Genomic DNA, 25,745 nt, shown 5'->3' on the forward strand with positions numbered 1-25,745 from the left:
GAAGCCTAGGCTTGAGGAGAAATCTCTTGAGGATTTGGCCAAGGAGATGGCGCATCTGATTAATGAAACAAAGATGAAGTGCATGATGAAGCTTAATCACAAGCTGACAGCCATCACACATGCGTGCATCTATATGGACATTAGAAGACCAACACCAAAGTACACAAAGCTCATAACCGAACCCTTGACTTGGGACGAGCAACAATATGTTTGCTCTCGCTATGTAGTTGTCGCTAAAGAAGTCATAAAGGAAATCCCAAAGACCACAGCTAGACAATTGCGCTTGATACCCTCACTCTATACTACTCAATGTGAGACAAACAAGGAAAAGCTCAAAGCAATCAAACAAAAAAAGAGAGGACAAGGCAACTTTGTGCAAAAATGGTACTCCAACCAGAGTTTAACAGCTAAAATTGACCACCGACTAATGACACTCACTGAGCAAAGGAAAGCCCTTTAGACATCAATGCATGATCCCACATACATTGCCCTAACCTCATTAAGAGTATTGGCAATGGTCCATGAGTTTCAACTTTCTGCCACTGTCCAAAAACATCCCTTGTACGATAAATTGCTTCTAGAAGAAGATCTACACATGGCTAGCAGGCTAGGAGTAGGAAGCATGGTACTTGATGTTAGCGCATATGTCTTTTGCCTCACTCAAGACCCTACAATCCTAGATCTCTATGCTTCCCATTAATACAACCCTGGCTTCTTCAGTTGGTTCTGTCCAAGCCTATATGACAAGAACCCTAAACCGTCTTTCGGTTCTACACTAGAGTCACCCAAATCTCCAGAGTAAGAGAAAAACAGCTCTAAACACAATACCTGCTCTGATAAGAAGCAATGGAGGCATGTTCCAATGGGTAAGGACAAGAGTCTAGAGCAAAAGCCCGCCGACTAGGAGCAATTGCCAATGCAATCAAATGAGGAGCTAAACGGAGGGGAACTAGCTATTGAAAAGCTAGACTCTCCAAAAAGAGAGGCAGTTGTATCCTCACAACCTAGCGAGGTTGTTCAACAGGCTACGGCTGTGTCCCATGAGGATACACTAGAGAAAGAGAAGGATGAGACCCAACCAAGCACATCAATAGCGGCGGCGGCGGACCTAGTTCAGGGTCCTGAGTCTTTAAAGGATACACCTCAATTGCCCAAGAAAAAGAGGAGAAAACAACAAAAAGTGGCGGTAGACGCCAAGAAGATTGAGACCAAGGATGCTGAAGAACTGAGGAATGAAGCATCGAGTCCACCCCACGAATGAACCCATTGCCATCTCTCCTAACAGCAGTGAAACCTCACACACATCCGTGTGTTCTGATAAGTCAAAGCAACCATTACCATTGACGGTTGCTTGCAATGCTCAATCCACCGATAGCAAAACTTACATTGATCAATCAAGAGTGGATACAACACTGTCACAAAAGGTTGACGAAACTATACCAATCACATCCGAGGAGAACCATGACACAATAGGAGCAAAGCCTCAAGAGAAACATGAAAATCCCGAGGACAAAAGCAATCCTAGCATTGACCAATCTTGCTCATCTAGGCCTGACCCCCCCAACTATACTAAAGCCTAGGGAAACTCCCAAAGCCTTGCATGAGATAGCAACCGAGCAAGCCTTCATAGAACATAGAAGTGTCACAGAGTGCTTGATTAAGTTGGAGACTAAACTCAAATTATTCACACATGTTTATGTCCTTGCGGACATGGGCGCATTCCCTAGGGAGCAACTTGAGGAATATTTGGCATATCTGCTATCCTGGAAAGAGCAAAAATATCTTAACGAGCACTATGACAAACTCCTACATGAACGCATGCAACTCATCTCTGACGAGGAAGCAAACTAACTACACTTAACTGTGACATTCAACAAAGCGCTTTGCCAACCAAACCTCTTAGAGATAGAGCAATGAAAGCGATAGTCAAAGGGTCAACATCAATTTGAAAAACGTTGGTTTGAAAACTGTGCTACAATGCCCGAACTTGGAGCCCAGATTATGACCGTCTCAGAGGAGCGATTGGCCAAATGGCGGTCTCAAAGAGACCCGACCTATGTGGTGCCAACTTCCTTTCGAATGTTGACTATCGTTCGGGGTATGGATTTAGCCGGTACTAGCCAAGAGAACTCTCTGATTGATAAAATTCTCACTGAGGAGGAGCTACATGTTGCCAGTAGACTCAGATAAGATACCATGCTACTTGATGTTGCAAAATATCTCTTGTTATTGAGTAGGCTACCACGAGTACTAGATGCGTATGTACAATCCTAAGTTCTACAATTGGTTTTTATTCTCACAAAGTGACTTGAATTTATAAATGTGTATATAAATAAACAATGTGTTTTGTGATTGTATATAGCACAGGTGATATGCATCGAAGTCAATGCTATGGGATTCAGATAAGTGATGTCTCTTTGAGCTGCACCTGTTCATTATGATTGAAACATATGACTTGCATGTACTCTCACGAGTTGCCAAGTGAATGCACGATGACACAGTTCTCAATACGAAAGCATTCAAGGTTCAAGTCACCACAAGACCACCGACCCCACAAAGAACCATTACGGAGAAAGCGACAAAAATACCAAGAGCAAAGAGCCATGACGGAAGCCCTACTAGAAGAGAAAATCAACCCTGTAGAAAGCACACAGTGAATTTGAGCATGGACCAAAGTATAATCATTGGCTACACTCTCTTTCTTGGCCAGACTCTACATCTGAGGCAAGATTAAGGCGGCAAGCTCCTATTCATAGTGGAAAAGCAAGCGAAGTACGGCTTAACAGTGGAAACGAGGGGTTTTCAGCTAGTTTACATTCAAGCTTATCCTAAACCTAAAAGATGCCATCATGAAGGAGCCAGTCATAAAACAACTCCTGGACCAGTGCAGTCTATAGAAGTATGTAGAGAAGATCAGGCACACTATCGATTATAGCAAGTGCGCAGAATTTTCGAGGAGCTTTGATGCCGAAAGAAATTGTGGCATGGTTATGGTAAGAAAAGGAGGAGAAGCTTGCCAAGTAGAGATGGAGTGGAGCCCTGCAGCGATGGAGAAGGCCTTGGGTTAGCCACAGCAACAGGACTGAGAAACGCCCAAGGAGGGATGTGTATACTGTGTTGGGAGGATCCGTCACCAATTTGAGAACAAGAAAGAGATAAAGTCCACAAGCAACAACAGGACTACATGGAGAGAGTTACTAATAAAAAGAAGAATGACCAACCATCTCAACAGCAAGTGAGCAAGAGGACAATCCGTGAGCAGCAAGGCTAAAAATTTGTCAAGTCAAGAACAAAGGAAAGATCACACTCTCAAAATCTCCATAAGAAGAACTCGATCCACCTCCAAAGAAAATAGAGAGCTGCAAAGGGTGGAGAAGGAATGAAAGAGATTAGAAGAAGAACATAAGCAAACGCCAAAAGAGGAGGAAGAATGACTAAGGCAAAAAGGGAGGAGGAGATTACTCTAATGAAGATGGAATCAAAGATTTAGCCTACAAGTTGGCACACCGCTGCAACATGGACTCCATGCCATGACACCTAAGCCTAACACTGGCTTAGGAGTAGAGGAGCAATGTGCTCCCCTGATCTCAACTAGCTGAACCTCACAAGAACTCTCCTTGCTAGCGGCTTGGGGAGCCAAAACAACAAATGCAACCGCCTCAACAAGAGCCACTAGAGCTGGTCCACAAAGAAGGACGTAATTCTAAATCAAATCAATGAGAGAAAGAACGAGTGCCGAAACCAAGCCCCCTCCGTGGCCACAACTAGTCAAAAAAGAAAAAGGCTCCATGCCAAGCCAAGCATTTCGTGGTAAATCTCTTAGGCCCCCTCGGAATGTAACTACTATAGAGCATCAGGATGATGCTAAGCGTGCTCCCTCCCAATGTATCTTCCAAAAAAAAAAGTAAAAAAAAAGACTCGCACAAAGAAAAAGGAAAGAAACAGCGAGCTTTTCCATGTATATCAAAGTGCCACAAATACTGCACCTAGGGGTCCTCAGGTTAGGTTTGTTCGGTTGCCTTGGTCAATCTAACCCCCTAGCCCTTCCTATTCCCCCACTTCACACTTCGGGCACATCAAGGGCAGGACACACCTAGGAAGTTTGAGCTCACCTATGGTTAGATATGTCTCCCTAAGTGACACCCAGAGCACCTCCCCTGTACTCAAGCTAGGTCCTCAAGTGTGGGACAACACCACAGGCTTTCCTGAGGTCCGAGTCGACCCAACTCCCAATTTCACTAGCACGGACACCATGCAACACTGCACTGTGAGGCAACGCACCCCCAGGTAGTGCACTTCTTTTTTCTTTTTTCAGGTATACTCAACAATGGCGATCAACCACCGAAATCAAAGACCCCACTGTCTGATCAAATCAAATCTCAGCCTCTGCAATCTAATCTCGGCATCAATGAGTTCAATTATCCTACATCGTATTGAAAAAAGCACAAATAATGTCTCAAGAAGCCTTCAAGTGTACTGCTCCTCAACATCGATAGTTTGTTCCACCCCATTGAACCCTCACTTTATCCACACATTGCTATGAGAAACTAGACCAACAATCTACTAACTACGTACTATCTAAGTATGCACCTGTACTCACATAATATTTGCACCATAATCTATACGCACTTTGGGTCTTCAAGTACAGGACAATACTCTTAGCTTGCTTAGAGTTCGACCTGTCTCCCAAATTAATCAAACTACGTCTTGTACACAATAAGAAGACTAGCACCACCCCCAGGAAGAGACCACATATGAGAGGTTTTCAATTGTAGGTATTGAAGGCTCCAACGAAAGTGCTCTCAGCTCTTCATCAGCACTCAACTCTGAATCCTTATCCTTTATCATCCTACAAGCCTACCAAAGAATCGTCACTCGCAGAATCCCTAGAACATAAACACTTATGCCAACCCATGAGTGCAACTCCCAACAACGAACAACCCTATCTTCAACTACAACAACCCTATCACCATCACATCCTACCAACACAATATCCCCAACGACCTTCATCCGCACCACTACCAAAACTCCTCTACGGCAAACCACAACAGCCCCTTTCAACCACATCTTCGGTGCATGTCAAAGCCTGCTACCTACAATGGAGAGTGCCATGGGACTGGGACTTGTCTAGGAGGGAGGTAATGTTAATCCTCGGACAAACAAGGTGGAAAATCTAAAAAATCTAAAGTGGAAGACAAGGCCAAGGCAAAAGTGAAACGGAAGACGAAGGCGCACCAAGAAAAATATGGAAACACAAGAAGTGCAGAAAAGTCCTAAATCAAGGAGAAAGACGCACAAGAAAAAGCGCAAGTCAATACTTTTGTAAAAGAGCGCAAGGTGCACCATGATTTATTTTAAGAGCGTTGGGCTTTCACCCGTATAAATTGTAAAAGTAGATGAGCGGTAGGAAGGAAGCTAGGAAGATAGGAGAACAATGGGAAAAAGGGCCTAGGCCATGGCCGGCCATGTAAAAAAAGGGATAAGGGAATGACTGCCCAAAAGGGATTTAGGGTTTTATATATAAAGTTGAAAAGTGAATGAGAAGCTCATTCTTGTGTGTGGCCAAAAGAAGCTCTCTTCTTCTTATTCTTTTTCTTTTTCTTCTTCTTGCTTACTTGAGCTTGTGCTTAAGAGAGGGAGTGTGAGAGTGTGAGGAAGCGAGTGTGTGAGGGCGAGGAACCATGGTGGAGAAGCTCTCCTTCTTCTCCTCTCTTCTTCTCTTCTCTTCTCTTCTCTTGTCTTACTCGCGGCAATGGAGCTTGGAACATGGAGCTTGAGAATGGATCTTGCTTAAAGCTTGCACTTGGATCGTGGAGCTACCAGAGTGCTCGGGAGAGGAGACAACTCGATCGGGCATGGAGGTAAACTTACTATATTCGTAGAGATGGATAGCGCGTCAGCTATGTGAGAGATAGCCATTAGTACTCGTCTTGGAACACTTGAACAATAAGCACGTCGTGGGTCTTGGCAGTTGAGCTTGAGCTCGCCTCTACATAGGCATAAGACCGCATTCGCTACCAAGTGGGGTGTCTTCGCCTACATAGTCATACCCTTTCGGTTGATAAATGCACCAACCATGTTTCAACGGCTCGTGTGCTATATTCAAGGACATGCTTAGGCGAGAGTTAGAAGTGTTTGTTAACGACCTGTGTGTTCACTCAAGGTGAAAGGAACACCTAGACAAACTCTGAGCAATCTTTAAACAGTGTAGATTATATCGTCTCTCATTGAACCCCTTGAAGTACCAATTTTGGGTGAAGCATGGATGTATCCTAGGGCACGTGGTGTCCAAGAACAGCATTGCCACCGACTTCTCAAAAGTTAGAATTATTGTCAACCTGCTACCACCAACCGATTACAAGGGAGTTTAGTGCTTCCTAGGTCATATGGGATACTATCGGTGACTCATGTTGAACTATGCATTAATTGCTAGACCTCTATACAAACTACTGATAATATTCGAATGGACTTAGGAATGCCAACACGTATATGAAGAATTGAAGAAGGCTCTAACCACCGCACCAATCCTAGAGCCCCAGACTGAACCATAACCTTCCACGTTCACATTGACGCCTCAAATTTTGCCGTGGGAGCTATGTTGTGCCAACCTGGTGAACACAATCTAGACTATCCAGTGAGCTTTACTAGCAAACAACTCACGAATACGGAGATGAACTACTCCACGACCCGTCATCCACTCAATTCCCTCTCGGCCTCCACCACCTCAATCATTTGATTAGCTTCTCCCTAGGACCAATCCCCACAAGGCCCCATCATCATCGACTCACACGACTACCCTTCAAATCACCAAACCCTTATCAACACAGACCCGCAAGTGCCATGGGACTGGCACTCGTCTAGGAGGGGGGTAATGTTAATCCCAATGCAAGACGGGAAAAAGAAAATTCAAAAATATGGAATAATGCTAAAAAAGGCAACCATGCAAAGGAATAAAAGAGGAAATGCCAAAAGCACAAGGGTGACCGCAAAGGTCACGTCGAAAGCAAAGGTGCATTTTATAATACAAAGGCGCCACTAAAATTTTATAAAAGAGTGCCAGTCTCCCTTCCAAGTGAATTGTAAAACATAGACGGCCATAGATAAAGGAATAAGGTAACTAGAAGGGAATAGGCAAAGAGGGCCTTGGCAAGATGCCCGGTCATGTAAAAAGGGGATGAGTGCCCAAGGGATTGAGGGCTTGTATATAAACTCAAAAAGTGAATGAGAAGCTCATTCTTTGATGTGTGGCTAAAGTGGTCTCTTTTTCTTGCTTGCTTGTGTGCTTGAGAGAGGGTGTGAGGGTATGAGGGAGTGTGTAAGGGTGAGGGACCGTGGTGGAGAAGCTCTCCATGATCTCCTCTCTTCCTCTTCTCTTCTCTTCTCTTCTCTCGTCTTGCAACAGCTATGGAGGATGGAGCTCAAAGGAGGAGGCTTGAGGTTGCTTGAACTCGCATCTCGAATCATGGAGCTACCGGCTTGCTTGAGGCATAGTTGCTTTTGTACGTGGTACAAACTGGTTTGTAAGGTACGAACTGTACGGTACATATCTATACGAATTCGTACGAGATTTTGGGCCTATTTTAGCCACGTCACCTACACCACCCAGATCCCACGTTTTCTGTGCCTCCTAGATCTGCTTTTTCTCTACGTGCCTGCGTGGCACTTTTTGGGGGGTGGGAACCCTTGGATACCTCACCTCACCCCCTTTTCCAGCCATGCACTCCCCTTCCCAGCCCTCTTTGGATTCCTTCTAGCTGGCAGCCCTCTCTTTGACCGTTGACCCCTCTTTGACTGTTTGAACTTTGACCCTTCTCTCATCTACAAAAGGTATTCCTCTCCTCCATGCTTCCACACCAGTTCAGCAAGCACTTGTGACTTATCATTCTCATCTTCCTCTCTTGGATCTCATCGCTTGATTCTTGAATGGACGTGTGATTTGTCATTCTCGAGTCTCACGAGTCACCTCCCATCTCCTCTTTCCCGCACCCTATCGAAGCATTTGCCATTCCCAAATCTCATCTCCCATCCCCTCTATCCCGCATAGTGCACCCTATCAAAGCATTTGCCATTCTCATCTCCCATCCCCTCTCTCTCACTCTTGCTCTTTCAACTTTACCCCAACCCTCGGGCCTCTCAAGTCTCCCTCTCAACTTTCAAGAGTCGAGACTCAAGCATCTCTCTCTCTCTCTCTCTCTCTCTCTCTCTCTCTCTCTCTCTCTCTCTCTCTCTCTCAGGCCTCTTTATCCGTCATCGGCACCATGACTCGTGAGAAGCACGAGGCCTTCAATTTGCATGCGATCCATGTGGAGAGGGACACAAAGAAGTCCAACTCCCACCATTGGACATGCAAGTATTGCGGAAAGCGCTATACAAGTGGTGCAACTCAGCTTCTCCAACATCTTTCCAAGACGGGGGGGCAAGTTGCTCCATGCAAGGAGATCCCTCAAAACATTGCGGAGGAGATTCTCGCCAAGAGGAGGAGGAAGTGGCTTATCGGCACCAACTCCTATGCCTACTAACGAGGAAGCATCCAATGTGGGCGTATCTTCAACCGATGCGGGAGAGACCTCTACCATTGGTGGTGGGGGCTCCACATCTATATCCGGCTCCAGTAAAAGACAGAGAGTGGAGGCTCATGCAATACCGGAGAGACAATCGTCTCTCTCTCAAGCTCCACATCATGTGCATGGATCGGTTGCCTTTCTTAGAGAAAGACAATGACTTGCGGACATTGAAATTGCACGCACGGTGATTGAGTGCAATCTTGCATTCAATGTCCTAAAGCAAGAGCAATGGAAGAAGATGGTAAAAGCCATTGCCAATATGGGTCCATGTGAAGGATGAACCGGTGTCACATACAACGACATGAGGACGAGAAAGATTGATGAAGAGAAGGAGAGGATTGATAGAGCCCTTGATCCTATTCGGGCCGCATGGATAAAATATGGTTGCTCCATTCTCACAAACGGATGGAGTGATTGTAAGAAACAGGGCATCATCAACATACTTGTCTCATGTCCACTTGGCACTTACTTTTTGCGGGTCATAGATACCGGCAAGAGGGGGAGAAAAACGATGGGCGCATTCATCTACCGCCACATTCGACAAGCTATCATTGAGGTATACGTTGCAATTTGCGTTTTAAATTTGTTTCAATTTCTTTCATTATGATAATATCATGATTCATGATTGACATTTGATTTATACATAGCTTGTAATTCGTGAATTGTGGTTATAGGTGGGCCCCTCAAAGGTGGTGCAAGTTGTTACCGACAATGCATCGAATTGTCGGCGCATGGACCGTTTGCTTGAGGCCAAGTTCCCTACGATTGTGTGGACTCCATGTGCAAGTCATTATTTGGACTTGCTCATGGAGGACATTGGGAAGCTCAAGTGGGTGAAGAGGGTGGTCTGCAAAGCTACATCAATTGTCACATTTTTCACAGTAAAGGTAAAGATGCTTGCGATGTATCGTGAGCATAGCACACTGGAGTTGAAGAAGCCTTCTTCAACTCACTTTGCTTACATGTGGTTGTTGCTGGGGCGCCTTTATGAGGTGCGGTCCGCCTTACGCCAAACAATGGCGTCCACTCTATGGAATGAGTGGGATGAGCATGAGACAAAGGAGACCAAAGCCATGCAGTGCTTGTGCCTTAATGAGCAATTTTGGGAAAAAGTCCGTGTCGTTGTCATTGTCGTGACTCCCTTTATAGGGTGTTACGTACGAGTGATTGCGAGGGATCCACTATGGGCCTTCTCGTTCACTCCTTTAGAGCGGCATTGACAGAGGCACGTGCTTGTACAGTGATCATAGAGACACATCGTGCACATGTTTTAGAGATAGCAGAGAGGAGATGGGCGTGAATGCATAAGCCCATCCATGGTTTTGCCGCATTGGTATATCCGACCTACAAGTCACCGGCGATCATGGATAATAGAGAGTTGCGTTCAGACCAGCTTGCTTATTTAACTCGTGTGGTCCCTATGGATGACCACAATGCAGTACTAGAGAAGCTAGGATGCTATGCAGATCAAAGAGGGCATGTGGCTTTTGCTTCTCCCACTTGTTGGAGGAGAGAGTCACTTGTGAAGCCTTTATTTTGGTGGCAAAACTTTGAATACACACTAGAGAACCTTCAGCCCTTAGCCATGAGGGTCCTTGCCCAGCAGTGCTCTTCGGGTGCATGTGAGAGAAACTGGAGTGCCTATTCTCTCATTCACACAAAGATTCGCAATCGGCTTAGCACACGACAGTTAGAGCGGCTAGTCTATTGCCACACTAATTATGCATTATGAGGGCTATGATGAGTATGGGTAGTCCAAAGCAGGTAAAGTTTCAACACTTAACCATAACATTTAAAATTTGTTGTTTTAACTTTTAAACTTTGAACTTTGAAGTTTAAACTTTATTCTTTACAATTTAGACTTTAGCATTTACAATGATTAATGATCAATCTTACATGCATCACTGCATTGTGTAGGCGAATGTTGATACATTTAAGTTGACGGACGACACTCTTCCGAGTATACATAAGGAGGTAGACGAGGAGAAGGAGATAATTTTCGCAGAGCTCTATAGAGAGCTTATAGCAACAGATACTCATGACATTTGCAGTCAGCGTGCTCATGGGCGAGGAGTTCAAGTAGGTGGTAGAAGGGGCATGGTCATTCGACGCCCTCCATCATCGAGGAGGGTTGGTTCGAGTGGCTTGCAGACATATATAAGGCTGGGCTCTAGTAGCTCACATCCTGTGCCTCATGATGACATCCCCCCCTTGCCTACACAGCCGCCACCTAGGGAGCCATCATTTGATGATGATGGTAACCTCATCAATGAGAATGAGTATGAGTGTGTCTCATCATCGGATGCCGAGGAGTCATCTTCAAACTCTCTTAATGAGCACTCAGATGGTTCTGATGATGATGATGATGATAGTGATGTCTCATCATAGATTCATATGACATAGATCTCTCTTTTTTTTTGTATCAGATATACTAGACTATAGACTGTAGTTGTATCGCATGTTTTGCGTAGCCCATACGACCACGATGGTCACCCTCATGTATTCATCTTATTTTGTACTGAAATGGCTAGTTCCACTTTAAACATGTATTCTATGATCTATCATTTAATGTTTTATGATTTTTGTTATTTAAAAAATTATCTTAATTTTTTTCTCGTACTAATATCGTACCGTACCTTATAAAATCATAAGGTACCAATTAGTACCATATTTTATCGTATCATACCGTATCGTACCTTTCGTACCTGACAACTATGGCTTGAGGGAGGAGGCTACTCATTTGGGCATCAAGGTAAGCTCACTACACCCCCATAAGATCGAAGGCGTGTGGGCTGGGTGAGAGATAGCCATTTGTGCTCGCTTGAAATGCTTAAAGCAAATAAGGACAGGGTCTTGGGGGTTGAGCATGAGCTCCCACTTCAACACCAAAACTTGGGTTTTTACCAAGATTTACTAAAAGGCCATTATCCTATGCATATGAATGCAGTGCATCCAAATGTCTCTGTAGCCCCTATGGAGAATCAGCTATCAACAAAGTGTCATCTCAATGTAACAAGAGGCATATCTAAACACATGCTAGCTAAGCTCCTCTATCCCCTCCTAGAGGAAAATCGTCAAAGATCTCGTCTATGTACAATCTAAATAGTGTAAGGGAAAGAGAACATGCCTCTTTCACCCAATGGTGAAACAAATAGGCCGTAATATACCCTCAGATATCTATACTCTACCAATCACCTTCTCATATAATGCTAGAATCCCCCAAGTGAGCTTTGTAGGGATCCCCATGTCAAAAAGCCTTTATATCAATCCGGCTCTTGAAACTCTATCAAAACCTTTTTGGAAATCCACACTCTACCCTCCTCAAATAATTGTTCAAAGTATAAGGATACAATCCACCAACTCAAGTAATGCTCAAGAATGGAGGCATATAATTTGGCTACACATTGGCCAAATTAGTAGGTAAGGTAGGAGTACCTAACTTGAGAATAGGCACAATAGTAATAGTGCTTAGCTCTTTGAAAAGCCTTTGCACATAGCTTTATTGAACATATATGTCAGGTGTCCTACCACTATATCTCTAGCATTGTATCAAGTGCTTTGCTACCAAGCCATCCTGATATTGTGCCTTACCTATGTGAAGTCTATCAATAGGCTCGCAAAGCATGTTCTATGTTTAAAAAGTAGAGGTCTGTGGGCAAGGCTCCAGCGGATTGACAAGAACAACTGAACCTTCACTGTGTAAAGGCTAGTTGCATACTAACCCCGTGGATCAAGAGATGAAATGGGTGTAGCTGAACAATGCTCTCTAAGAAGTCATCAAGCCTCTCTAGAGTCTTGTCAAAAACAAATGGTACACGTCTCTCACTAACTAGGCTAAGAATCATTTCTTGTTTCGTAGTATTCAGGCTTCTGAAGAAGAGTTGTAGCTGTTTGTGAGAAATGGATCCTAGCGCGACCTCCTTTATAAAAAAGCCCTAGTCTGAGAATACTAATCACATCAAAGTTCAAACCAACTATTCAGAGGTATCAATGTGAAGGAAGCTCTCCATGTGGGCTATGAATGTGGGAAAGTTGTAGTGACGGGTGAGGTACGAAGATCGAGACAGACAGTCTTTGCACACAGCGGAGAGACAGAGAGAGTGAGAGAGAGCAGAGCAGAGAGTGAGCACGTTTGTTTGTAGGTACAGTGACGAGTGTGTACCTTTAGGTTTTTTGATAGATATATATGCGTAAGTACAAGTGCTGAGGGTGTGTTCACAACCGAGCACATTTAAAGGCACAAGGCCTTTATTCCCAACAACCTCCCACCTAAAGGCAATGTTCCTTAAGAGGAGAAAAGAATCAGCTAAGTCTAGGTATATACAAAGCTGAAATACATATATCTATCCAACTCATCATCTGTCGGCAGTGAGCAAACAGCTCTGCTGGAAGATCCTTCGTGAGAAGGTCTGCAACATTATCATCTATATGGACTTTGACAAGCTCAATGCTCTTGCTGTCAAGTACATCTCTAATGAAGTGGTACTTCACCTGTATGTGCTTTGTCTTTGCATGAAAGACAGGATTTCATGCTAGCATGATAGCACTCTAACTATCACAATGGAGAACAGGTAACTCTATGATGCCAAGCTCTCCCACCAGACGTGAAAGCCATAAAGCCTCCTTGCATGCCTCAGTTGCAGCCACATACTCTATCTCTATAGTAGACAATGCAACACATTTGTAGCCTGGAGATCCAAGAGACTACTCCTCCTGTGAAAGTAAACACATACCCAGAAGAGGACTTTCTGTAGTCCGCATGACCAGCATAGTCATCATCCGTAAAGCCAACAACAGATGCCTTCTGCTTCCCAAAGCAAATGCACAACTCCTTTGTGCCTTTGAGGTATCTCATAATGCCTTTCACTGCATCCCAATGCTTCTTGCCAAGGTTTGCCATGTATCTGCTAACCACTCCCACTGCAAAGGCAATGTCAAGACGTGTAGCACCCATAGCATACATCAAACTACCAACAGCTGAAGCATATGGTATCTTGGCCATTCCAACCTTCTCATCATCAAATGTAGGGTTGTCCTTTGCACTGAGTTTCACATATGGAGGCAATGGAACCCCAATCGTTTTCCCCCCCTCCATATTGAAACGCTGCAAAACCTTGGAGATATACTCCTACTAAGATAGATAGAGTAAGGCTTTTGATCTATCTCTGAGTATTCGCATGCTAAGAATGTGATTTGCATCACCAAGATCTTTCATGTCAAAGCTGCCATGAAGGCTTTGCTTCAATGAATCCAAGGCATGAATATCCCTGCCAGCAATTAGCATGTCATCAACATACAAAACCAAGATAATCAGGCTGCCATCTACTGCCTTCTTAGTGTACAAGCAGTGATCCACTTGACTTCTATGAAAGCCTTGGGAATGTATGAATGTATCAAACTTATGATACCATTTTCTTGGTGCTTGTTTCAGCCCATACAAACTCATTTTGAGTTTACATACCATCTTTTCCTTCCCCTGTTCAACAAACCCTTCAGGTTGCTGCATATATATGTCCTCATGCAGATCACCATGTAAAAATGCAGTCTTTACATCCATCTGTATGAGCCATATCTTCAACTACAACCAAGCCCAAAATGGTTCTCAATGTAGTCATCTTGACTATAGGAGAGAAAATCTCATCTAAGTCAATTCCATGCTCCTGCTTGTACCCCTTTGCAACCAATCTTCCTTTGTACTTTGGTGAGGAATCAAAAGTGACCTTCATCTTGTAAACCCATTTGCATGGAAGTGTTTTCTGCTATTTAGGCAACTACACCAAGTCCCAAGTGCCAATTTTCTCAAGAGATTCAATTTCTGACAACATGGCTTTATACCATTTCTTGTTGTCATGTCTGTCCATTGCTTCCTTGAAGCAAGACGGTTCACTACAGTCTATCAACATGACATATTCAGCCACATTATTTGCACCAGGAACAAATCTATCAGGTTGTCTAGTAGCCCTAGACGATCTCCTAACCAATGGTCATTGTTTGCTGGCTGTTCCTGCAAATTTCCATTTTCAGCATGCTGTCCTGGCATTTCAGCCTGTAAATCAGCATTAACAGCTTGTTGTCCCGGCTGTTCCTGCACATGTAATCGCTCATTATAATGGGCAATAGCTGGCTGATCATTTCCTGCATTTACAAGTTCATTTACAACAAGTATTTGCTGCTGTACAGCAGACACATTTTGCTGTCCAAAAGGTATTTCTTCCCGGAATACAACCCTATGGACCTCCTCGGTCTTTTCAAGTTGTTTATGCATGCGATCTTCCCGGAAGATAACGTCATTGCTACATACTACTTTCCTTTTCTCGGGATCCCACAATTTATATTCCATTTCACCCTCGTCACTATATCCTAGGAAAATGCATTTACAGGACTTTGGCTGAAGTTTGCTACGTTTTTTTTATGAATGTGCACTAAAGCCTCGCAGCCAAACACTTTCAAATGAGCATATGAAGGTGGCTTGCCCAACCACGCTTCTTGGGAAACTCTCCCCCCCCCCCCCCCCCCCCCCCCTCCCCAAAGACCTGGTTGGTGACCGATTAATTAAGTGAATGGCTATTATAACGGCCTTTGCCCAAAAACCATGGGGTAATGCAGCATGAGACAGCATCGTACGGACCCTATTCAATATGGTCCGATTCATATGCTCTGCAACTCCATTTTGGGGTGGATTATGAGGGACAGTGAACTCCCTCTTTATCCCTTTGCTATCACAAAATGCCTAAAAGGCCTTGGACACATATTTCCCACCATTGTCAAAGCAAAGACACTTAAGTATCTTATTTGTCTGATTTTCAGCCAATGTCAAGAATTTTTTAAACTTGTCTAGCACTTCATCCTTGCTACGAATAGGGTAAACCCATACCTTCCGTGTAGCATCATCGACAAAGGTAACAAAATATTTCTTTCTCCCTAAAGATAATCCTGGCATTTGACATACATCCGAATGTACTAACTCTAGAGAAAAAGATTTCAAAGAAAGAGACTTTTTATGAGACGTCTGTGCATATTTGCCATAAATACAATGATCACAGTGCTCAAAATCAGCATAACGAAGACAAGGCTAGTAACCCAAATGGTAAGCACTTTCATTCATGTTTGACTCATGTGTCCCAACCGGCCATACCACAAAGAAACGCTTGGTTGCTCAGTCACGGCAACAACATGGTCACACATACTAGATACATGAAGTGGATACAAAGTATCACTCTTGCAACCTCTGGCAATCACTCTAGATCCCTTACAGATCTTCCATTTTCCATCACCAAAGGTGGTATGAAAACCACCATCATCATCTAGCTACCCTGTGCTAATCAAGCTCTTCTTGAGCTGAGGTACATGCCGTACATGCTGAAGTGTAAAGACAGAGCCATGCTGAAACTGTAACTGCGCACTGCCAATACCTACAATCTCACATGCATAGTTGTCCCCAAGATGGACAACACCATGTCGACCCCCTTGTATAGGCAGGGAACCACTCACGATGAGGGGTGACATGAAAGGAAGCACCTGAAATCAAGAATCCATATATGCATGTCATCATTTGTATCTGCAAGTAAAGCATGTGCACCAAAGTATGAAGAGACAAAGAGTACGTCACTCCCACTATTACTGTCATGAGTGACTACATTCACCTCTTCAATATTTACACTGCTCTTCTTAGGCTGACTGTCCTTCTCTTCCTTGCTATCATCTATCTTCTTGTCTTTTCCTTTCTCTTTCTTCCGTTTGTAGCAATTACGTTTAAAGTGACCCTTCTTGCCACAATGATGACATTCAACATCTTTGCTACGTGATTTACTGCGTCCCTTTTTTCTGTGATCTACCCCTAGTATGCAAAGCACTGGAAGACTTACTAGATGCATTGTTCTGCCGATTCATTTCTTCCATGAGTAGAGCACTCTCTACATCAGCATACAAAAGGATCACATTAGAATTGCTCATAGCAGTCCTGAATGTATCCCAACTCCCTGGTAGAGTACAAAGCAAGAAAGTAGCCTTAAATTCCTCATCAATCATGAACTTCAAGGCAACCAACTGGCTGAAAATGGAGTTAAACTCACTCAAGTGACTAGACATTGCTGTACCCTCTTTCATATGCAAATCCATAAGCTTTTTCAGCCAATACACTTTGCTTGCAGCCCTCTTCTATGCATATAGTTCTTCCAGTCTAGTCCATATAACATATGCAAAATCCAAACCTTCAATGTTAAATAGCAAGGCATCAGAAATCGATAGCTCTATGGTTGAGCGTGCAAGCTCATTTAACTCATCCCAATCGTCCTATTCCATATCTGCGAGCTTTGCCCCTTGTGACTTGATCAGCTTTGTCTGCTTCTTTTGTAACAGGATATTGTGCACTGCTTTTGCCAAACTGCAAAGTTATGTGCGCCTTCAAGCTTCTTTATATGCATCAGATTACTGCAGTCATTGCTGCCAGCCATGATTTTCAGCCCAAATGTGACCAAAAAACAGCAAATGCGGGCCCAAAACTGTCACCCAAGTGACCAAGGTACAAACAAGTACCAACCAACAATAAATGACCACGTAGAAGCACAGATTTCAGATCTGTAATTAAATTTTTACAAGCATCAAACCATATGCTACAGCATTATATCCAACTGATTACAGCTATTCCAAGGGCACATGCATCAAATTACATGAGAAATCCCAAATTTTAGCTGCAATTTCTATTGTACATATACCCACGGGCATAAAATTTGACATGAACGGTCAAAAGCCCCAAAATTTTGTGCTCAAAGCATCAACCACACATCTGCATTTTCTCGGTTATGCATAGAGCAAGCCAATTTTGCCAAAATAGAGCAATTTCAGCAAAACCCCCAAATTTTATCAAGTGTTGATGTCCAAATTGTGTGGAATTCAACTTGCCTGTACATAAAGTGACCAAATGCTGCACAGATTTTGCCCAAACTGCAAAAGCCCCAAATTGCACGGGGTCCAATGAGCATCAATGTCGAGAAATTGGGTGAATTTCAGCCCAATTTGTGCATGTACATGAAAAGCCCCAAATGTTGGGGACAAAATGTCACAAATTCCTGCAATTTCTGAGACAAATTTGTTTGTCCTGCATCACGTTCCCCAAATCTAGAAAAAGCACCAAATCTTATGGACCACAATTGCACAAGTCTGGCCTTTTGTGCCTGGCACGTGAAACCCCCGTCAAGAAAGGGGGTGACGGGTGAGGCACAAAGATCGAGACAATTAGTATTTACGCGCGGCGGAGAGACAGAGAGAGTAAGAGAGAGCAGAGCAGAGATTGAGCACGTTTGTAGGTACAATGACGTGTGTACCTTTAGGTTTTTAGATAGATATATATGGGTAAGTACAAGTGCTGAGGGTGTGTTCACACCTGAGCACATTTAAAGGCACGAGGCCTTTATTCCCAACAAAAGTTGCACATGCTGCTGCATGTAAAGCCTCACTGAACTGCTATATGGGAAAGTTGTATCTTGGGTAATAAGAACCCATATAAGGGATCTTTCCATGAGTGAATTTGAAGCCCATTATGAACCACAAGTAAGCATGGTTTGTTGCAACCTCAATGGAACATGACGAGACTGAGATCCTGAATACAAGTGATAAAGCATAGGAAGGGCAAGTATACAGCCCACTGTGGTTGCATCATGTCAACAATCAGGATAGCATGTGAATTCACCTAACAAACAATATCTAGCTAGACCATTGAATATGGCTAATCCATGTGATAAGCCCATGTCTATGAGGTGTCTCCCATACTCTGTGGATTCCCCCACATCATGTGAGGCCTACTCCATTGCCGGATTGGATTTTTTGGTAAATGGGTCAACTCCAGCTCCAAATACACCTTCTTAGCATTCCCGTCCCTTGCCATAGGTTTTTGGCTTGTCCAGATGCATGATACATATGATCTCTCCTTTCTCGAGTTTGGCATTTGGTTGGTGGACGATCCATGTATCTGAGAGATTGGGTTTTTGGCAATCCCAAATCGGCAGTATCTGTGCAGCCACACATACCAGTAGTCTTCCACTTTCTACATTTTTAAAGCTGTCGGCATAATTGGACTATGCAGAATGCTTTAATTTTTTATTCCCATTCTAGAGTGCACAATCATATTGGTTGTTTGCAAGCTCTCTTTCAGTGCCAATTGAACACGATCAAGTATGTGGGTCTTTTTATTACGGATGATTTGGCTCCTAGCTTGTTACTATCTCTTCAGTCCCTCCATCTAATATTCAATGGTCATGTGACTCCTGTACTTTCTATACTTCCTAATTAATATAATTATCCATTACAAAACAACAAAGAGAAATGAAGAAGAAAGATATATTAACATCTGCTGGAGGCCAAATCAGCTTATGAGATAATTCTATATACAACAACAATCCATGTCCTCCACTGTCATGTAAAGACTAAAAAGAAACACCTAATTGAACACATCCGAAGAAAAAGAGAGAAAGAGAGTGCTACCTGGGAGGATTGTCGTTGGACGTGCACGTGTCCAAGCACTCAACTAAACATTCATAGTTTGGATCAAAGAAGAAAGCAATCTATCAAGGCAAAATAAATATGCTGGTTATCCCGAGAGACAAAATAGGTTCTAAATTCAGTAGATCGTAACTGTTATTGCCATGAAAACCCAATCCCAATATATTCAAACACAGTACTACTTTTGATTAACTAAAGCAAGTTAAAGACCAATTGCTTCAAACTTGGAGATTCCATGAATTCAAGTACAAATTTCAACCTTAGTCACTATATTACCACAATATACATGCCAACCCCATGCTGGAACTAAATCTATCATCTAGTTTGTATACCTTTCATGTATGCTTGGTCAAACTCTAGACTCTTCAAATGTCACCAACAAGAATATGAGACCTTGTCACAAACATCATATTAAAATTTTCCACAACTAATGTCCTAGACTACCATTAAGATGCTGGCAGATTCCATGAGGTCTTTTTCAAGATTCTATTAATGAACCCTTAGAGGAAAAATCCCCCAAGGTAAAATAAACACTACAAAGAAGGCCCTATAAAAAGAAGCTAAGTACACCATAAATACAATGACAAATTTGACGGGCTATAATATACGAGACAATATAAGGTGCAAAGTGAAAGAAGGTGCCAAAATCCTATGTCATAAGAGCATCCCTCATCCTCACCCACTCAGAATCACCTTCCTCTAGTCTCCTGTGGAGACTATAAATAGTCTTTGTCCAAATCCTAGAAAAAGCCTTTGGAATGAAAAATCCTAAAGGTCAATGGCATGGCTACAACTCATAGTCCAAACCCATAGATAGTGCCCCTAGTTCTCCTCTAACTGTTCGTATGTCCCATATGCACTTGACCCTACCATAATCAACACGTATCAATTGTTTAACTCCTATGAGCTGCAAGTCATATGAAGAGAGAGAGATCTCTCTCAGCATAAAGCTGTCACCCTATTTCCTCCTAAAGTCTACCAAAAGGGATCCTAAGATAACATGTTTATGCCAATGATGAGTAGCTAGTCGCTTTGCTCTAATCTTGCTCATCTATATCCTCCTTCCCAGCCTAGTGGTATAAGAAGCCTACATCTCTCCAAACCCATTCTCCTAGGTCCCATTATACTCTCTATAGTGGCCTCCTCTAATAGGCCCAATATCTCCATCCATCTATCTATCCATCAAGTAACTAGGTTAGAGTTATTATACCATCTCCTATCATAGTGTGCCACTACTTTGATCCTTTGCATAGAGCAACATGAGAACTCTGCTTGGTTCAAATCCAAAGTTATCAGGTACGAAAGGTACAATACAGTACAATATGATAAAATACGATACTAAATGGTACCTTAAGATTTTATAAGGTACGGTACAATATTAGTACGGAAAAAATTTAACTTGATTATTTTGGACTAAAAATAATAGAATAGATGTTTCAAGTCTAAATAGCAATGCTATTGGAGTATATAAGATGAATACTTGAGGGTAACATGCCAAAACCTGATGCTGCATACACAAGATGCGCTATTGCTACCTACAACTTACAACTACATAGATGGGAGTGGAAACATCATAAATGAATGATCATACAAATGAGAGAAGTGTGGGCTTGAGAGAAAGAAGGTTGAGAGAAATTGTTTGAATCTCAAATAACCTAATCTCATGGGAAAATCATATTAGTATAAGGAGCATTTAGCTCATCCCAAATTGCAGTTCCATCAAGAAAAGATGTATCTATTAAGTTGGTACCTTATGGTATTAATACGTAAGGTACTGCACCTAAAGTATGGTATAGTATGAAACCTTTCATACGTGGTACTAGTGCAACTATGTTCAAATCCTCTCTACGAACCATGACCTTGTCTTTGCTCATAGCAATAACCTCGAGTAAGATGTCCCTTGCACAAAAAAGGTGTGTCCAACTCTCAAAGAAGGTTTATATGTCCTCCACTTAAGAGGGTTCCTCCACTCAAGAGGGACTCTCTCTAACACTATCTCTACCATAACTATAGCACCTCTACAGTTCTATAGTCTCTACCTCTAGATCTCTGGCTGCATCTCCTAAAAAGCAAACCACTCTCCCACTAAGAAGGCAATCTATGTGGACTAAATATCAACAAGGGGAGAAGCCCTGCTGCACTAATATTTGAATATTGAAACTCTCTCCTCTAGCCCCATTGACAAGAACCTACCAATGGGTTCAGTATGACCTTGCTACTCTCCTCTAGCCCCATTGACAAGAACCTAGCAATGGGTTCAGTATGACCTTGCTACTCTCCTCTAGCCCCATTGAAAAGGACCTAGTTATGCAGTTAGTACGATACTATTGCTGCTCACGCCAACTGTGTCAACTCATGACATGCACCCCTAAGGTAATGTCACATGTCCTTAGTCTTTGCCTCTGGCCTCCTGTTATGTCCTTGGACATCCGAATGGACACTAGTAGCATTGGTCACAATGGTCATGAAGTGACTTAGTGAGAATGTACTAAGAACACTTTGGGGTTAGGGCAACTGAATCCTATTTATAGGACTCAAGGCTCTATTGTGCACCAAACATGATGGACCCCGAACATGCTTGATTGTTCTTTTTTTGGGGGGTAGGGATTAGATACATCACGTGGAAGGCAAGCTGTGTTTGAGCCACATGCAACAAAACAAATTTGTGATACATATAATACGCCTTATTAAGAAGAAAGAAGAGCCCAAGGCTTGTATATCATGTTTCTTCTTCTTCTCTTTTTACAACCTTTCTTTTAAAAGGTTTTTAAACAAAGCTGCTTCCCTCTGCACTTTGTTTATTTAAAAATAAAATTTAAAGAAGCAAAATAGAACAGATCTACATTAAATGTACTCTATTCATAGTCTTGTTATTCATAGTACCCTATCTCTCTCTCAATTCTAATCAGTACATATTCTCAAACACTCTCTCAATCTTATTATTTTCTCTCAATTTATACATTCTCTCACCATCATTCCCATATCTAGCTCAAAGAACTTACGGATTTTTCAATTTGATTATTGGTTACAAAATGCTTGTGAAAAACATATTGAAAATCAGCCCATGTCTCTGGCTTGGGGCATTGCCCCCCTCACCAAGCATACCCTTTTCCTGTAACATGATTTGTATCAGCTTGATACGTTGAACATCATTAAACTAGTACAAATCAAAGTATGCCATCCATTTGGCCAGCCATGCATCCATGTTCGTCCCATCACATTCCTTTTTCTCCCTTCTAAAGGGATAAGGTTGGAATTGAAGAGGCAGCATTCTCATGGTTGCAGGCACAAACAGAAAATGACAAGGGCGCATCTCGGCCAATTGTTGTTACATGTCCTTAATTTGAGCTTGGAGAATCTCCACTAGTGACAAATCTCTATTAGATTTGACGAGCTTGGATGCATATTCACAATAGTTTAAAGATTTGTTACATAAAACAAAGGCCTTGGGCAATCCTTGAGCACTGCTCTACATGCAATATCTCTTCAGGTTACCGTTGGACTACCAAAATGAGGTGCTCCACAATCCATTACACTAGCTCAAGGATGTCTACAATTATGCAATATATATATATATATATATATATATATATATATATATATATATATATATATAAGTAAAAAAAAATCATCTATCCTCCCAAAATAAGAAGGCAATATCTAAGACTTTAGTAAAATTGTTAAAGCTCCGAGTATTTCTTGCTTTGTTAACATGAGTAGTTGCAATGATTATTCCATTAATAAAATTGCATTAAGCCCGTATGATGTTTTAAAGGTCATTGGGTGTATAAATGGCCAAGAAGTTACAAATCTATTCAATAATGACTCTACTCACAATTTCCTTTCTTCTCGATTGGCACAGAAACTATAGCTCCATATGGTATGTATTGACCGAGATTATAGCATCCATTATATGAAGAGTATTTGATTAAGATATTAATCAAATGTGCAAGGTTGTTTAGCACATGTGATCGACAGAACAATTATTCCATGCTAACAGTCCAAGGATCCCGAGGATGCAATGGGTGTCAAAGAAAAAAGTTATAATAAGTTATGCGTTACAGGTACTAAGTGATACTTGGTGTGAGATTTGGACCTAGACCAATTTATTAGCCATTAGTGTCAGTGGTAGCATTAGAGACTAGGCTCTTAATTAATTAATTAATATTAGTCTAAGGGTGAATTATTTTTTAGCACTAGAATAATTATCAAATTAATTTTCAAAATATTAATTTTAAAATTAATTTAATAAGCTGGATAATGCTGAAAAATGGGATTAGAAGACTCTCACTTTGCAAAACTTGCCTATGTAAGTAGGAAAAACGTTTTTAGGGGCTGGTGGATTCTATTCTAACCATTGTGAGAGAGAAGGAGGCTATTAAAGAGCAAGGAGATGCTACTGATGTGATTTTCAAGCACCATGGACCAATCCTACAACAAGTGACTATAATTTGGAGCCCTCCAAGAGCAAGTGACAATAGCCCAAGCTTCTTCTCGTACAGGTGACAGCATACAAGAGGGGACAGCAATCCTTCTGGTGGTCCTAAGTTGTAGGTGACAACTTCAATGGCTGTTTGAGTAGGGCAGCAACAGCTTTTTAACATTTCTTGCGATGAAAAATCAAAATCTCTCTCTCTCTACAGCATTCTCTCTCATCCCCCAACCATTTCTCAAGTTATTGCAGGATTTTCCGGCAGTTTGAGCCATCAGAGGAAGAGATTTCACTCAATCTCTGCTATAGATCCTAATTCACAGCAAAAATTAGGGTTTTGGCAGCTACCTCAAGATGTGTGCTCAAAATTGAGGACCTAGGGCTTAAATTCCAACAATTGAAATTGAGAAATTTCAAGGAAATTCAAAAGGCCAGCCAACCAATATCAAATTTAGGGCTGAATTTGTCTTTCAAGGAACAGGGTGAAGGTCAATCTTCGAGTAAACCAAGGGGCAAATTGGTTTGGAGGCTTGTTTGTCAGTTTTGATAGCAAGAGACAATTGGATTAGAGGTCGGAGATCAGAGGATCTCAGTTGTACTCCTTCAATTTGCAATATAAGATAAAAATACCGCAAGGGGCACCAATTTTGGGGCCAACTCGCTATCCAATGTCCAAGATTGTATGGTAAAGTGTGTATTTCAATTTTGTGAGTTTGTTAATTATTGTAATTAAGTGCTTAATCAAGTTTCACCACCCTCTTCAAGAAGAAATGTTGGTTTTATATCCTGTCTCTTGAAAACCTTTTAGGTTTAGCTCGAAAGAGGAGAACGAGATAGCTAGGCAACTTCAAGATTACTTAGCTAAGGATTTTATCGAGTCAAGTAAATTCACATGGGGCGTGTGTTGAGAAACCCGTCACCCGCAGTTTGCATTTTTGCATTTCTGTGTTTTGCGTTTGGCGTTTGCAGCCCCAAAAAGGGGCGCCATCCTAGACTGACTGTGCCTATTTATAGGCCACTCTCTCATTCATTCCTTACGGCTGATTCATTCAGTCTGTCACCACTTCTCTCCAACCTCTCCACTACCCTCACACCCCTTCAAGAGGACATTGCGGTTCGTGGTTCGTGGTTCATGGCTGTCTTACCATCTTCCTTGTGCTACAACACCCTTTTCCCTTGTATCACATTCACTCCATGATTCGGAACTTCATCATTCCATTCATCAGAGTTTCTTCTCTCTTCTCTTCTCTTCTCTTCTCCATGTTTGCTGAGTTCACTCCGTGTTCCTTTCCGCCGCAAACCCTACCATCTCGCTGGTACGTCATCTTTTGATATGGTATCAGAGCTGGATATGCTCAAACACCGGCAAAGATTCTCCACTCCAGTGAAGGCAAAGACTGGTGGCGGGTTCGGCATCCACTTCTCTTCTTCTTCCGCTACATCAAAATCTCGTTTTTGCAAATTTCAAGTGTTTTTAGCTTGCTGCCCACACCCCTTTCGCGGAGGACATCACAGTCTCAGCTGTTCATTGCTGTCATCTATAGTCTGTCGTCTGTTTCCAGCCTTCCACCCGCAGTTTGCAACTGTTTAAAGCAGAGCGACAGTTACTGATCACTCTCCATTCAGAAAACAATCTCGTTTTTGCAGATTTCAAGTATCCCCAAACGTGGAGGACATCACGGTCCCAGCTAGTCATTGCTGTCTACAATAGTCTGGCACCTATTTCCATCCTATCACACATTGTTCAGAGCTGATTTCAGCATATTGACTACAGCTGTTGTTTTTTCCTGCGTTTTTAGTCTTTCTCTCTCCTGCAGCCTACGTTTTTAGTTTTTCTCTCCTGCAGCCTGTGTTTTTAGTCTTTCTCTCTCCTGCAGACTGTCATGCCTGCGTTTTTAGTCTTTCTCTCTCCTTCTGCCTGCGTTTTTAGTTTCTCTCTCCTGTAGCTGTCTTGCCTGCTTTTTTAGTCTTTCTCTCTTCTCCCCTGCGTTTTTCTACTAGTTACAGTCTCTTACTGCTAGTCACATCCTCCTCCCACTGGCAGCTCACTTCCAACCCTTCCACTACCCTCCCACCCCTTGAGGTAGACATTGCGGTTCGTGCTTCACACTGCCCTCACACCCCTTGAGGCAGACATTGCAGTTCGTGGTTCAAGGTGGCTGACCTCTTCCTTCTTCAGCAAGGCACACTGGTATCCATGGCTTCTTTACCAATAGATAACCAAACTAATAGGTGCTCCTACTGTGGCATCA

At 42.5% G+C, this 25,745-nt stretch overlaps 2 protein-coding genes across 3 annotated transcripts in view; one reads left to right on the forward strand and one right to left on the reverse strand.

The window, feature by feature from the left end:
• The window catches only part of LOC148032962 (kihadalactone A synthase LFS-like), a 143,738-nt gene that overhangs the window by 27,382 nt on the left and 90,611 nt on the right, over positions 1–25,745 (reverse strand). For both annotated transcript variants that reach the window (XM_087683658.1, XM_087683657.1), the window contains exon 10: positions 19,044–19,123. In XM_087683658.1, the coding sequence (XP_087539784.1) occupies positions 19,044–19,123 (80 nt within the window). The remainder of the gene's footprint in view (positions 1–19,043; positions 19,124–25,745) is intronic.
• On the forward strand, positions 10,278–10,952 carry LOC148032963 (uncharacterized). Its single transcript, XM_087683854.1, has 2 exons — positions 10,278–10,328; positions 10,482–10,952. Exons 1-2 carry the CDS (start codon positions 10,293–10,295, stop codon positions 10,950–10,952), a joined length of 507 nt encoding a protein of 168 aa, XP_087539980.1. The 5' UTR covers positions 10,278–10,292.

The sequence above is a fragment of the Lygodium microphyllum genome, chromosome 8, assembly GCF_053477565.2.
Source record: "Lygodium microphyllum isolate KBCC chromosome 8, Lygodium_microphyllum_v1.1.10, whole genome shotgun sequence".
NCBI classification, from domain to species: Eukaryota; Viridiplantae; Streptophyta; class Polypodiopsida; order Schizaeales; family Lygodiaceae; genus Lygodium; species Lygodium microphyllum.